Below are 15089 nucleotides of genomic sequence, written 5' to 3' on the forward strand. Positions count from 1 at the left end.
ACATAAGACATCACTTCATGCAGATTATCAGGCGGGTGAATGTTTTTGGAAATTCTTTGAGCAGCCCCCATCAGAGCTGATGTCCGCAGGCGTCTCCTGTCCAATCCGTCTTTCCACCTTCATGTAACAACTTGCTCGCTGATATGTTCTCTGAACACTATTCCAATCTATTACAGCTGGAGTTCTCCATAGGCGACAGTGGCTGCAGGTTAGCCCATATAGAAACCTAATGGCTCGAATATTGTGGACGCCAACAGCCCTGTCCAGGGACGGCGGAGGCAACCTCCCTACCCTCCTGTACAAGGTCAATAGGGGGCAAGTGCAACAGCACAAGTCCCTGTGGCAGGTATAGGGAAATCAGGGGCAAAACTACAACTCCCATCATGCCTGGACAGCCAAAGCTCTGGAGTTATACTTTAGCAATAACTAGAGGGCTGAGGGTCCCTACCCCTGGGCTATGGGCAGGATACAGGACATCATGTCCTCCCCTTTAATGCATTGCCAACTAGTAAGTATGTAGAATCTGGTAATATAAATACAACTTTATAACAGTGTACTCCAGGTCGGCCATCAGTAAACGTAAACCACTCCTATCCAAGTGACAGGTGCAGAGCTAACAGCAAAGGTTGGGAATCTTGGCTCTCCAGCTGTTGCAAAACTACAACTTCCATCATGCCTGGACAGCCAAAGCTAAAGCTTTGGCTGTCCAGGCACGATGGGAGTTGTAGTTTTGCAACAGCTAAAGAGCCAAAGTTCCCTTTTCCTGGCTAAGGGCCCTATTCCACAGAACGATTAACGACTGTATTCAGCCGTATAGCAGCGAACAGGAGCGGTGGCAGCAGACCGCCACTATCCCCTAGGGGCTGCCTGGATGATCTAGCGATCACACAGGCAGCCCCTCTCGCTGCTGCCGCATGTGATAGCGGCCCGTGGAATAGGGCCTTTAGAGTATTCTCCTGGAATAAGCCACAAAGCTGTCAGTCAGGACAGGTACAGCCAGAGGCAGGAAACAATCCCGATTTCATTCACTAACAATTTGTGTTCACCTGGTGCAGGTTTTTTTTGAGTTCTTAACCCAAATATCCAATGTAAGTCTCGTTGCACATGGACTACAGCAGGCTATGAATCAGAAGAAATCTTAACAGCAGGCCAGTGATCCCAACCTGTAGTAGAACTACAACTCCCAGAACCCCCTGCTAATCAGCAAAAGGCTGGATTCACATGAAGTTTTTGCAAAAAACAGACACATGTGTGCATCCGTTTTTCCATTGACTACAATTCTTAAAAAAAAAAAAAATGGACACAAAAATGAGGTCAACTATAGAGATGAGCGAACCGGGTTCGAGACGATCCGAACCCGAACGATCGGCATTTGATTAGCGGGGGCTGCTGAACTTGGATAAAGCTCTAAGGTTGTCTGGAAAACATGGAAACAGCCAATGACTATATCCATGATTTCCACATAGCCTTAGGGCTTTATCCAACTTCAGCAGCCGCCGCTAATCAAATGCCGAAAGTTCGGGTTTGGATGGACTCGAGCATGCTTGTGGTTCGCTCCTCTAGTCGACTACAATTGAGTATGTTAAAAAAACAAACAAACAAACAAAAAAAAACATCCGTTTAGATCTGTTTTGTTTTAAATGGAGGTCAATGTAAAACAAATCAAAACGGATGCACACAAAAGTATCCGTTTTGTGCAAAAAAAGCCGTTGCAAAACGTAGTGTGAACACAGCCTGATAAACATTGCTTTTGGAACAGCAGATTCCCAGCAACTTCTGAATGTAGAAGTTGACTATACACATCATACATATATACTTCAGAGCACATATCAAGCATCTACTTTACTGCCCTATTGCACAGGGCCATTTGTCTGAAGAGAGTAGCACGGCCCTGTGTAATATGTACAGCGATCAGCCGACGACACAGCTTGTTTGTTCAGATCCGATGGGGTGGAGGGGGGAAGAAACGCCACTGGCTGCTTTTACGGTCAAGCTTCATTTTACAGGTGTGCCGTACTATCAGTGCCTAGAAAGCAGACAGTACCTTGACAATGCCTATATCACTTGAAGCAAATCCACCATGAAATTTCAATAGCGATGTAATTTATACCGAAAGTCTGGAAATTTACATGAGGATTAATTGCAGCTTTCCAGAATTTGATACAGAACTTGCTCCAGGTTAGAAAACAGCATGTTCACCCCCAGAGAATAAGTGGAGCCCAGGCTGCAGTCACCATGCAGGGGCAGTAAGCACTCCAGTCATTGCAGGGATGGTGGTGTCCTTGGGATCAGTAAGGATCCTGGGTGGTCCTCCCCCCACCAATCAGCTTTTTAGCTCCTATCCTATGGATACAGGATGAGCAGAGATAGAATACCCTTTTAGAGCCATTTCCACAGTCAGTACTTTGCATTATATTTGTAGGAGTGAATGAGGGAAAGGGACCGTAAAGGGGTTATCCAACGCTACAAAAACATGGCCACTTTCCCCCTCTCTTGTCTCCAGATTGGGTGGGGTTTCTAACTCAGTTCCATTGAAGTAAATGGAGCTTAATTGCAAACCGCACCTGAACTGGAGACGAGAGGGGGAAGAGGGGCCATGTTTTTGTAGCGCTGGATAACCCCTTTAATTTAGTTTGAGCCAAAACCAGGAGTGGGTGCAAAACAGGACAAATGTGATTTGCAGGTTAGACGCCTAGGTTTAGACTACAAATACTGATGCAGTATACTGCTGCATGAGAGTGGCCGCAGGGGCAGAACCCACATGTTTGAACAGAACTCATCCTTAATTCAAAATGCCACCATATGTCCACAATACACAGGTGCGTACACACCATCATCCAGGTGACAATCCTCACACACATTGTAGCCATAGAATACTCAAACACACTGAATGCATTGTTCCTCAAACCCATTGTCCACAATTAGAAAGACTGCTTTCAGTGACACAGTACTACACCTGGCCACAGACCATACAGAATTCAAGCTCATCCCCATTTACTTGAGTGGAAGAAAGTTGGGGAAAGGATATCTGGTAAAACCTCTACGCGTCATAAGACAGGCCTTGTGTATTACTAGAACTTCTCAGCAAACTTTTCTAAAGGAATTGAATTAAAGTGAAGTTCTAGTCAGGTCCCTAAGGGGCTCTCAGCCTGTGGGACAGGTGTTATTAGTAGTCATTACCAGTGACGGCCATTGCTTCCTGTGATCTGATGATCTCGACCAGCACATGTTGTTGTATAGTTTTACAAGTGACCCAGAATATCCAGAATGCATTAAAAAGAAACACCTTAAATTTGATGTTTTTATAAAGTTTTATTTGACCTGAAAGAACATCTGATTTACATTTAAAACTTCTGGAATTGTTTCTTGGTTCCAGCTGCTTTTGTTACTTTCAGAACATTGAATCGAACGGTTTTGCTGAGAGGACGGCACTCTCCGACGGTGACGATATCTCCGATCGAGACGTCCCTGCAAGATAAGAACAATGAGAAAGGATTACAATACAGTGTGGATATACAAGATATCAACTCAGTCTGTACTATCCAGCCTCCTACTACACAGACTGGCCATATAGAATGTCTCAGTGTGCAAAACTAAGAAATGCCCCTTGTGTATAAGAATATGGAACAGACTGGGGTATCAGTCCGACTCCTACTCTTATGCAAGTAACCTTTGCCAACTACTTCAGAAGATACCATTAGTATTCCACCAATCCCAGTACCATAGAATCTGTATCAGGCCAGGTTCATACCAGTGTAGTAGGGATGCAATTGTCTGTATTATGGCTGTCCTGAGTCAAGTCCTGCAGCAGTAATACAGACATAATTGTGCATATTATATGCTTGAAATTGGCCTTAATTAAAAGAGCAAGACCCCTATCCAAGCTTCTATGAGAGCAGCATAGGACCATACAGTGATCCAGAGCTGCAGAGGGTATGGGTCCTGCAAGATATTGTTAGCTGAATTACACAGTGCCTCAGTGGTCAGCAATGGGGTCCTGGACAGGGACCAATGAGTGATAAGCTATATATTGTCCCCAGTCTATAAAGGCATTTACTCCAGTTATGCACAAGATATTGAACACTTTATATCCTGTCACATTAGTAATGGCTACCAAGAGAACCCACACCATCAGTCCATGGCAGAGATCTGTCTGCAGGGTCTTCTATCAGGTGAGGGAATATCCCAGCGCCTACAGCAAAACAAATCCAAGTACAATAAACTAACATGAGCGTCTACAGCAGATTTCACCGAGGACACATTGGGCCCTTATTGGTCTGTGTGTGCTGGCTTGGTTTAACCCATACGCAATGACTGATATTCACCCACATGTCACATCTTAGTAGGTATACTTCCAAAACATGCAAAAATACAGGAAGTGTATGTCAGAAGCAGAAAGCTCGAGTCGCCCAACTAGAGAATCCCTTTAAACTTCCAGGCACTTTAGTTCTACACCTACACAGTAATTTCATGCAGCTAACTGGATGAAAGCTCCCAGCTCTACTAAAGTGAAATACAGAAAGTAACGCATGTGGGATAAAGGTGAAGGTAATGGGGTACAGGTACCTCCAGGACTGGGTATGGGATGGCAGCCTTAGCTACAAACCTACAGAGCACGCTTGATGGCATCATAGCAGTGAACGTTAAAGGGCTACTTCAGCAAAAAGGTTTTCTTCCAAATGAACTGGTGCCAGAGATTTGTTCTTTACTTCCAGTACTTAGCTGCTGTATGTCCCGCAGGAAGTGGTGCATTCCTTCCAGCCTGGAGAGCAGGAAAGGTCTGCTATGGGGATTTGCTATTGTGTTAGACAGTTCTTGACATGAACAGAGGTGGCAGCAGAGAGCACTGTGTCAGACTGGAAAGAATTACAAATCTCTTGCACCAGTTGATTTGGAAGAAAAATCTTTCACTGGAGTACCCCTTTTAGGGAACACAACAGCTATTCAAAACTTCAAACACGTTGCCAGTTGTATGTATCTAAACTGCAAGCCAAGTACTAGGCAAATAGTCCTTCTAGCAGCCAGGCAACAACAAAACACCATTTGTTTCAAACATACAGAGAAAGAACCATCATGTGAACAGTGAGACTTGGTAAGTGAAAGAATTCATCTATCAGGCCACATGGTCAGAGCTTGTAGGGATGTAATATTCCCTTTATAATCCCATAGCACCAAAGAACTAAATGCACAGCACCAGAGATTTGTGCATAGAGCAACTAGTTTGTGTGTACAGCAACTTGTATGGGCAGTGACGGCTACTTACAGCTCCACTAGTATGAAAAGAGAAGTCGTCACCACCTGCATGACCCACTGGTGATCTTACAGGCCACTGTTGCAGAAGTAGCGCATAGTTTATCCCTACATCCGCCAGCTCTGTCCCAGCTTACAGTGATGTCAACATTTTGTTGTCACCAGCAACTCCTTTTCCATTCGCACTAGTAGCTAGATGACCTACTTTGTCCAATCCCTAATACTGACTGTATCGCCACGAGAGGTGACAGATGTGAAATACAGAGATGACCTGTAAGTCCAGTATTCTTATACACATACATACTGTACATCTGCCTTCATCTTACCTAAAGCAGGGGGACAGATGCACAGACATGTTCTTGTGGCGTTTCTCAAAACGGTTGTACTTGCGGATGTAATGCAAGTAGTCCCGGCGGATGACAATTGTGCGCTGCATCTTCATCTTGGTGACCACTCCTGAAGACAGGGGTAAAGAGAGGAGACGTCTTGGTCAATACAAAAAAGGAATAGTAATATCAAAATTAATTCATATTACTGGACTGGAGTAGAAACCACTTGCTCAATTCAGAATTATCCAACACACTGTATAGACCCCGACAAAAACCCAACACCGGTCATACAAGGTAAAACCCCAAGCAGTTACTCACCTGAAAGAATACGACCACGAATGGAGACGTTACCAGTGAAGGGACACTTCTTGTCAATGTATGTGCCATCAATTGCCTGAAAACAAGAGAAGATTGTGGTAAAATGACTTATGAGATACATACTGAAACATATCTCATACTGAAACATAATGCTGATCACAAGTAAACACCCACTCAGGTGTAGCGCCTATTGTCCACCATACAGTAGGCTCTCAATATGGCAGAATTAAGTGTCATCCCCAAGAAATGTACATACTTAGGTTATGTGCACACTACCACATTAGGTGTGGAATTTCAGGTGGAGTCCACGCAGCAAGTTCTGCTTAAAAGTTCTGCCTGGCCCATTGACTCAATGTGATTTCTCAAGTGCGTTCCGTCCAAAGAATTGACTGAGTCAATGGGACAGGCAGATCTTCAAGTGGAACCCGCCATGTGGACAAACTCCTCGCTTAAAGAAGAAGTCCTGCAAATTTTTTTTATTAAAGTATTGTATTGCCCCCTAAAAGTTATACAAATCCCCAATGTACACTTATTACGGGAAATACTTATAAAGTGCTTTTTCCCTGCACTTACTACTGCAAGGCTTCATTTCCTGTATAACATGGTGATGTCACAACCAGACTTCCAGAGCTGTGCGGGCTGTGGCTGCTGGAGAGGATGATGGCAGAGGGATGCTCAGTGTCCCTCAGTGTCCCCCTGCCATCATCCTCTCCAGCATCCACAGCCCACACAGCTCTGGAAGTCGGGTCGTGACATCACCATGTTATACAGGAAGTGAAGCCTTGATGCAGTAGTAAGTGCAGGGAAAAAGCACGTTATAAGTATTTTCCGTAATAAGTGTATATTGGGGATTTGTATAACTTTTAGGGGGCAATACAATACTTAAATTAAAAAAATTTGCCGGACTTCTCCTTTAATTCTGTAGTGTGAACTTACCTAAAATGGTTTAACAAGATTACGTAAACTTTATTGCTTTCAGATGTCACAAAACTGCAATGATTCTATAAGAAACATGACCACCACTCTGTTCTGACTGGAGACGCAGCCTTACAAAACTGATGGCCTATCCTCAGGACAAGATCGTCAAAAGTCTCATTCCTAGCACATTTCCAATCAGCTGTGTGAAACAGCGGCACCAAGGTATAGCAGCACTTGTAGCTGCTTCAAACAGCACAGATCTAGGTACACATGCTGTTAAAACTGAAGAGACAGGTATGAGCAGCACATCTGACTGGGGGGTGTAGTAGGACACTGGTCCCTATACATATAATACTGAAGCAACTCCTATTACTATGGGATTGAGTGATGTATATTTGGCAATTCCATAATGAAAGGAGCAGCAGGATACATACCCAAGTGCTCCACCATTCACAAGACAGGAGACTATCCTTGTGTTAGTTGGGGGTCCCAGTGGTAGTACTCCCACCAATCTTATATACCACTAGAGATGAGCTAACCGGGTTCGGGTCGATCCGAACCCAAACGTTTGGTATTTGATTAGCTGGGGCTGCTGAACTTGGACAAAGCTCTAAGGTTGTCTGGAAAACATGGATACAGCCAATGACTATATCTATGTTTTCCACATAGTCTTAGGGCTTTATCCAACTTCAGCAGCCACCGCTAATCAAATGCCGAAAGTTCGGGTTCGGATCGACTCGAGCATGCTTGGGGTTCGCTCATCTCTACTTATAACCTATTTGCAGCTCAATGCAAAATGTGTGGGTTGAACACAGCAGAAAAATAAAGGGTAAACCTGGGCCTTATTAACCTATGAATCAGAAAGGTCTCTTATCACCATGTTATAGAATGGCTTTGTTAAAAGTAAGTATACAATTACCTCTCTGGGGGTCTTGAAACCCAGACCGATGTTCTTGTAATAGCGGGGTAGCTTCTCCTTGCCAGTCTCCCCAAGAAGCACACGCTTCTTGTTCTGGAAGATAGTTGGCTGCTTCTGATAAGCCCTCTCAGTCTGCAAAAGGAGAAACACAAGGAGACATTAGAGCTGACAGTCAGCATTGCATGCACAGGCACCACTGCCACATTGGTGACTGATGCCCTAAGTATTAATACATGGCTTTTAGTTACTGTAGGTTCCATGACAAAATCCATAGGGGGGGGGGGGGGGGGGGGGGGGAGGAGAAGGGATAGTTTGGCCGCAAATCCAGAGATTCAAGCAAGCTGCATTCACATTTTTGCACCATGAGCCTCCCACATAGGTATACTGGAATAAGAGGCAGCTGGAAAAGGCTGTCAGTCACCCATCAGCCAGATATCCTATGGATCAGTGAAGTATCATTGAAGATACCCCTTTATAAGAGAATTAGTGTAAAGTAGTGTCTGCTTTTGCCATGTTGTAAAGATCTGTCTGTAGGGTCTCAGTCGCCCCTCCAATGGTGAGAGACGGCTAGGTGAAGCGTACAGCTGTGCACATGACTGCCCGCCCTGTCTACTGCAACCAGTTACCTGCTCCCCCAGCTATATGGATGGAGTGGGCTCCTTGGGCAACTTCACACATCTGTGCAACATGTAAAGTGACAGTAATGCTTTAGGGCAACATCCCAGGCAGCCATACAATAGATAAGTACTCTTCATGTGAACGGGCACCATGCAAACTCCCAATAGGGATCCACCGCAGGGGGCACAATGGAGACCAATGGCCACTTTAGAAGCACTTTCAGCAAGCACATTACCAGTATAACGCCAACAACCTCTAAAGGAGCCATTCACACCAGGACTCAAGGCTGTCCTACATACACACTGGGGTATGCTTATATGTACCAGGGATAACATACACACAATATATATATATATATATATATATATATATATATATATATATATATATATATATATATATATATATATATATATATATATATATATATATATATATACACACACACACTAGGGTATGCTTATATGTACCAGGGCTGCCATACATATATACACTGGGGTACGCTTATATATACACTAGCGCTGTCCTACATATATACACTGAGCTATGCTTATATATACCAGGGCTGCCATCCATATATACACTGGGATATGCTTCTATATACCAGGGCTGCCATCCATATATACACTGGCGTATGCTTCTATATACCAGGGCTGCCATACATATATACACTGGGGTACGCTTATATATACACTAGGGCTGTCCTACATATATACACTGAGCTATGCTTATATATACCAGGGCTGCCACACATATATACACTGGGGTATGCTTCTATATACCATTGCTAACATACATATATACACTGGGGTATGCTTCTATATACCAGGGCTGCCATCCATATATACACTGGGGTATGCTTCTATATACCAGGGCTGCCATCCATATATACACTGGGGTATGCTTCTATATACCAGGGCTGCCATCCATATATACACTGGGGTATGCTTATATATACCAGGGCTGTCCTACATATATACACTGGGGTATGCTTCTATATACCAGGGCTGTCCTACATATATACACTGGGGTATGCTTCTATATACCAGGGCTGCCATCCATATATACACTGGGATATGCTTATATATACCAGGGCTGTCCTACATATATACACTGGGGTATGCTTCTATATACACACTAGGGCTGTCCTACATATATACACTGGGGTATGCTTCTATATACACACTAGGGCTGTCCTACATATATACACTGGGGTACGCTTATATATACACACTAGGGCTGTCCTACATATATACACTGGGGTACGCTTATATATACACACTAGGGCTGTCCTATATATATACACTGGGGTACGCTTATATACACACACACTAGGGCTGTCCTACATATATACACTGGGATATGCTTATATATACACACTAGGGCTGTCCTACATATATACACTGGGATATGCTTATATATACACACTAGGGCTGTCCTACATATATACACTGCGGTACGCTTCTATATACACTAGGGCTGTCCTACATATATACACTGCGGTACGCTTCTATATACCAGGGCTGCCATCCATATATACACTGGGGTATGCTTCTATATACCAGGGCTGCCATCCATATATACACTGGGATATGCTTCTATATACCAGGGCTGCCATCCATATATACACTGGGATATGCTTCTATATACCAGGGCTGCCATCCATACATACACTGGGGTATGCTTCTATATACCAGGGCTGCCATACATATATACACTGGGGTATGCTTATATATACACTAGGGCTGCCATCCATATATACACTTGGGTATGCTTCTATATACCAGGGCTGCAATCCATATATACACTGGGGTATGCTTATATATACTAGGGCTGCCATCCATATATACACTGGGGTATGCTTCTATATACCAGGGCTGCAATCCATATATACACTGGCGTATGCTTCTATATACCAGGGCTGTCATCCATATATACACTGGGATATGCTTATATATACCAGAGCAGACCTATTCACATTAATACTGAATACATGAAGAGTCTTTATTAATAAACGCAGCATAATGTGAACAGAGACTAAACATACACGGACAGGCCACAGATCACACATCCATGGGCCTGACACTGCTGTATACATGGATATGAGGCCGGCACAGCACACACGGCTGCAGCGCGCAGGCAGGAGAGCACAGCCCCGGCCGCCTCCATGTGGCCTCATCCTCCCGGCCTCCGCCTCCTCCTACATCCCGGGTACTACCACCCCCATCTCCCCGGGACGCTCACTGCCCCGTCCTCACTCCACTACGTGATTCCGATAAGTGTATTGAGACGTTTTCTCGCCCGACCAGCCGGAGCCCTCACCTGGATATCCGCCATCTTGGCCTGCCGGGTGAAAAAGAGACCTGAACCAGCCACGGGGCTTCCTAAGGAAAGACTAGGGGCGGAAATGACGTCCAAATCTCGCGATATCTGTTGGGAAGCTGGAAGCGAATGGTAGGTGGGGCCTCGAAAGCAGAATTATAGAGAGCGCGCTGACGTCACGTGCCCTTCGACGTTACGGAGAAGCCGCGGGGAATGCTGGGACTTGTAGTTTTTTTTTCCTTTTCAAGTATTCACAGTTTGGAAACAGTAACAATATCGCAGCACAGCACAGTCTATAAAGCATAATATTGTGCCCAATCACTGGTGCCTCCACCATCCCTCAAAGAAAGGTGACATTGGGCGGAGCTACATTTGCACTTGACTTCTGTCCAGGACTTTACATTGAAGTAAAGATGTGATCACTTATAGCAGCAGGGATGGGGAATATTCTGCCCTCCAGCTGACTACACAGGGGGAGAGTTATCAAACATGGTGTAAAGTAAGACTGGCTCAGTTGCCCCTAGCAACCAATCAGATTCCACCTTTCATTCCTCACAGACTCTTAGGAAAATGAAAGGTGGAATCTGATTGGTTGCTAGGGGCAACTGAGCCAGTTTCACTTTACACCATGTTTGATAAATCTCCCCCTCAGTTCCCATATCACAGACTGCCCAATGCACCTCCAAGCAGAAAAGATTGTGGAGTTAGGGAAATCCCCGGATAGATAGAAATTAAAGGGATTGTTCACCCCCAAAGGGTTTCTCTCAAATCAACTGGTGCCAGAAAGTTATATAGATTTGTAATTTACTTCCATTTAAAAATCTCCAGTCTCCCAGTACTTATTATCTGCTGTATGTTCTGCAGGAAGTGGTGTATTCTTTCCAGTCTGACACAGCGCTCTCTGCTGCCACCTCTGTCCATGTCAGGAACTGTCCAGAGCAGGAGAGGTTTTCTATGGGGATTTGCTGCTGCTCTGGACAGTTCCTGACATGGACAGAGGTGGCAGTAGGGAGAACTGTGTCAGACTGGAAAGAATACACCACTTCCTGCAGGACATACAGCAGATGATAAGTACTGGAAGGATGGTGATTTTCAATAGAAATACATTACAAATCTAAATACATTTCTGACACCAGTTGATTTTGAAAGAAAAAAATTATCGCCGGAGTACCCCTTTAAACTTGGTCTTGGAGGGGCAGGTACCATATCTCAATCATTACATGTGGGTGAAACTATAGAAGTGGTGGCCATTGAGCGCACCCCCTGCTGTCTTAAAAAGTATATTTCCCAGCCAAATGTGAAGCATCAGAGAGTAAGTAAGTGATACCTGTTTTGCTCCCCTGATGACATGCAGACCAGAATATACCCAGTATAAAGCCCGACATGTGTCACTGTACACTGCGCCTTCCTCAGGGGCAGCATAGTAGCAGCTGTAGGTTATAGCTGACACCTGCTGCCTGTGGCGTGGACCCAGCAGATCTCTTCCACCCATTCACCACATGATAACCGTCTTCTGTAGGAGGTAACATCAGGTCTCTCCTGCACCTGGGATCTCTTATGTCTCCGTCATGTGATATTTCTTCAGATTTTCCTCTGGGATGTTGAGTCAAACAGCGGCGGCTACAGCTTTCCAGAGCTTTGTGTTAATATAGTGCTGCCCGAGGCGTTCATCCCGACAGCGGGGAGATATCATATACATGGGGTGATTGCAGGTAAAGAAATGTCCCCCGAGCAATGAAAAGCTCATGCAGAAAGCCGCACCCATTATATTCCCTGATATACAAAGAACAATGGACCTAGAAGCCCAGGCCTCATCCTGGATAGCCCTCCTACTGCTGCTGAACTACAATTCCCATCATGCCTGGACAGCCAAAGCTTCAGCATGATGGGACTTGTAGTTCTGCAACAGCTGGAGGGCTGAAGGTTCCCCATCCTTGCTTTAAAAGCATCAGTGTCATCTTAGATTGTCAGAATCCAAAAAGTCCACTCAATAATTATTTGTGCGATTTATATTGATGGCCTATCCTTAGTATAGTCCATTAACATCAGGCAAGGCACTGGGGCCTCAGGACTGCCAGTATAATACTTGGTTAGAGGATTCCTTCTCCCCAAATAATACACTCTGGGAGCAGAAATCCTATATCCGAGTATCTTGTTGGCAGTTCTGTGTTGGCAAAGACTTCAGAAGAGAAGGATTTAGGGATGGTGATTTCTGACAGCCTTAAAAAGGGTCACGAGTGCAGCCAGACAGTAGGGAAAGCTAAATGGTATGCTAGGCTATATATATAATGGTATGCTGGGCTGTATGTATATAATGGTATGCTGGGCTGTATATATATAATGGTATGCTGGGCTGTATATATATAATGGTATGCTGGGCTGTATATACAATGGTATGCTGGGCTGTATGTATATATATATATATATAATGGTATGCTGGGCAGTATATATAATGGCATGCTGGGCTGTATATATATAATGGTATGCTGGGCTGTATATATATAATGGTATGCTGGGCTGTATATGTATAATGGTATTATGCTGGTCTGTATATATATAATGGTATGCTGGGCTGTATATATATATATATATATATATATATATATATATATATAATGGTAAGCTGGGCTATATATAATGGTATGCTGGGCTGTATATGTATAATGGTACTATGCTGGGCTGTATATATATAATGGTATGCTGGGCTGTATATATATATATATATATATAATGGTAAGCTGGGCTATATATATATATATATATATATACATATATATATTGGTATGCTGGGCTTTATATACATAATGGTATGCTGGGCTGTATATACAATGGTATGCTGGGCTGTATGTATATATATATATATATATAATGGTATGCTGGGCAGTATATATAATGGCATGCTGGGCTGTATATATATAATGGTATGCTGGGCTGTATATATATAATGGTATGCTGGGCTGTATATGTATAATGGTATTATGCTGGTCTGTATATATATAATGGTATGCTGGGCTGTATATATATATATATATATATATATATATATATATATATAATGGTAAGCTGGGCTATATATAATGGTATGCTGGGCTGTATATGTATAATGGTACTATGCTGGGCTGTATATATATAATGGTATGCTGGGCTGTATATATATATATATATATATATATATATATATAATGGTAAGCTGGGCTATATATATATATATATATATATATATATACATATATATATTGGTATGCTGGGCTTTATATACATAATGGTATGCTGGGCTGTATATATATAATGGTATGCTGGGCTTTATATATATAATGGTATGCTGGGCTGTATATATATAATGGTATGCTGGGCTTTATATATATAATGGTATGCTGGGCTTTATATATATAATGGTATGCTGGTCTGTATATATAATGGTATGCTGGGCTTTATATATATAATGGTATGCTGGGCTATATATATAATGGTATGCTGAACTGTATATATATAATGGTATGCTGGGCTGTATATATATAATGGTATGCTGGGCTGTATATATATAATGGTATGCTGAACTGTATATATATATATATATATATATATAATGGTTTGCTGGGCTGTATATATATAATAGTATTCTGGGCTGTATATATATAATGGTATGCTGGTCTGTATATATATAATGGTATGCTGGGCTTTATATATATAACGGTATGCTGGTCTGTATATATATAATGGTATGCTGGGCTGTATATATATAACGGTATGCTGGGCTGTATATATATAATGGTTTGCTGGGCTGTATATATATAATAGTATTCTGGGCTGTATATATATAATGGTATGCTGGGCTGTATATATATAATGGTATGCTGGGCTGTATATATATATATTAGTATGCTTTTTTCCACTTCTAGTACCCAAAATCCATCCCATTTGATCTATCATTACATGGCGCCATAATAATACAGTCCACTAGTTTTCCCAGGCGTCTTGTAAAAGTGAACTCCGCGACCTCAGGATCATGTGATGTAATTTTTTCCCTTTGGTTCGGCCATGTTTATGGAAAGTTATTAGAAGGTTTCATAGGAGATGAGTGTTTTCTGCTGATGGCTTTAGCAGACGTTCCACCAGGTTTCATCGTGTCGGGAACGAAGAGTCAGTAAAGCCGCGGCCGTGTTTCCAGTGTTCCCTGCTGCGGTTCGGCCTGTACACTCAGCACTTCTGTTTCCTCTGCAGAGTCATAATGAGATTCTCAGATGTTGGAGAAGGAAAACGACAAAAACAATGAGGTTTATAAAACTGTATCAGTCAGAATGGCATCAAAGGGAATGTCCCGGGCTGTCATATCTGTGCCAGGGGCAAAGCTGGGTGGGGGAAGAAGTTGCTTTACCTCGACCAGGGTATGTAGATAAAATGTAAGGATATATCAC

At 43.1% G+C, this 15089-nt stretch overlaps 1 protein-coding gene across 1 annotated transcript; it reads right to left on the bottom strand.

Moving 5' to 3' along the window:
- Positions 1–3292: 3292 nt before the first annotated feature.
- Positions 3293–10782, bottom strand: RPS11 (ribosomal protein S11). The gene is made up of 5 exons (XM_069981569.1): positions 10675–10782; positions 7735–7866; positions 5898–5973; positions 5577–5706; positions 3293–3468 (listed from the first exon to the last, which is right to left on the bottom strand). Exons 1-5 carry the CDS (start codon positions 10687–10689, stop codon positions 3345–3347), a joined length of 477 nt encoding a protein of 158 aa, XP_069837670.1. The 5' UTR covers positions 10690–10782; the 3' UTR covers positions 3293–3344.
- Positions 10783–15089: the final 4307 nt, after the last annotated feature.

Source organism: Dendropsophus ebraccatus, chromosome 8 (genome assembly GCF_027789765.1).
Source record: "Dendropsophus ebraccatus isolate aDenEbr1 chromosome 8, aDenEbr1.pat, whole genome shotgun sequence".
Lineage (NCBI taxonomy): Eukaryota > Metazoa > Chordata > Amphibia > Anura > Hylidae > Dendropsophus > Dendropsophus ebraccatus.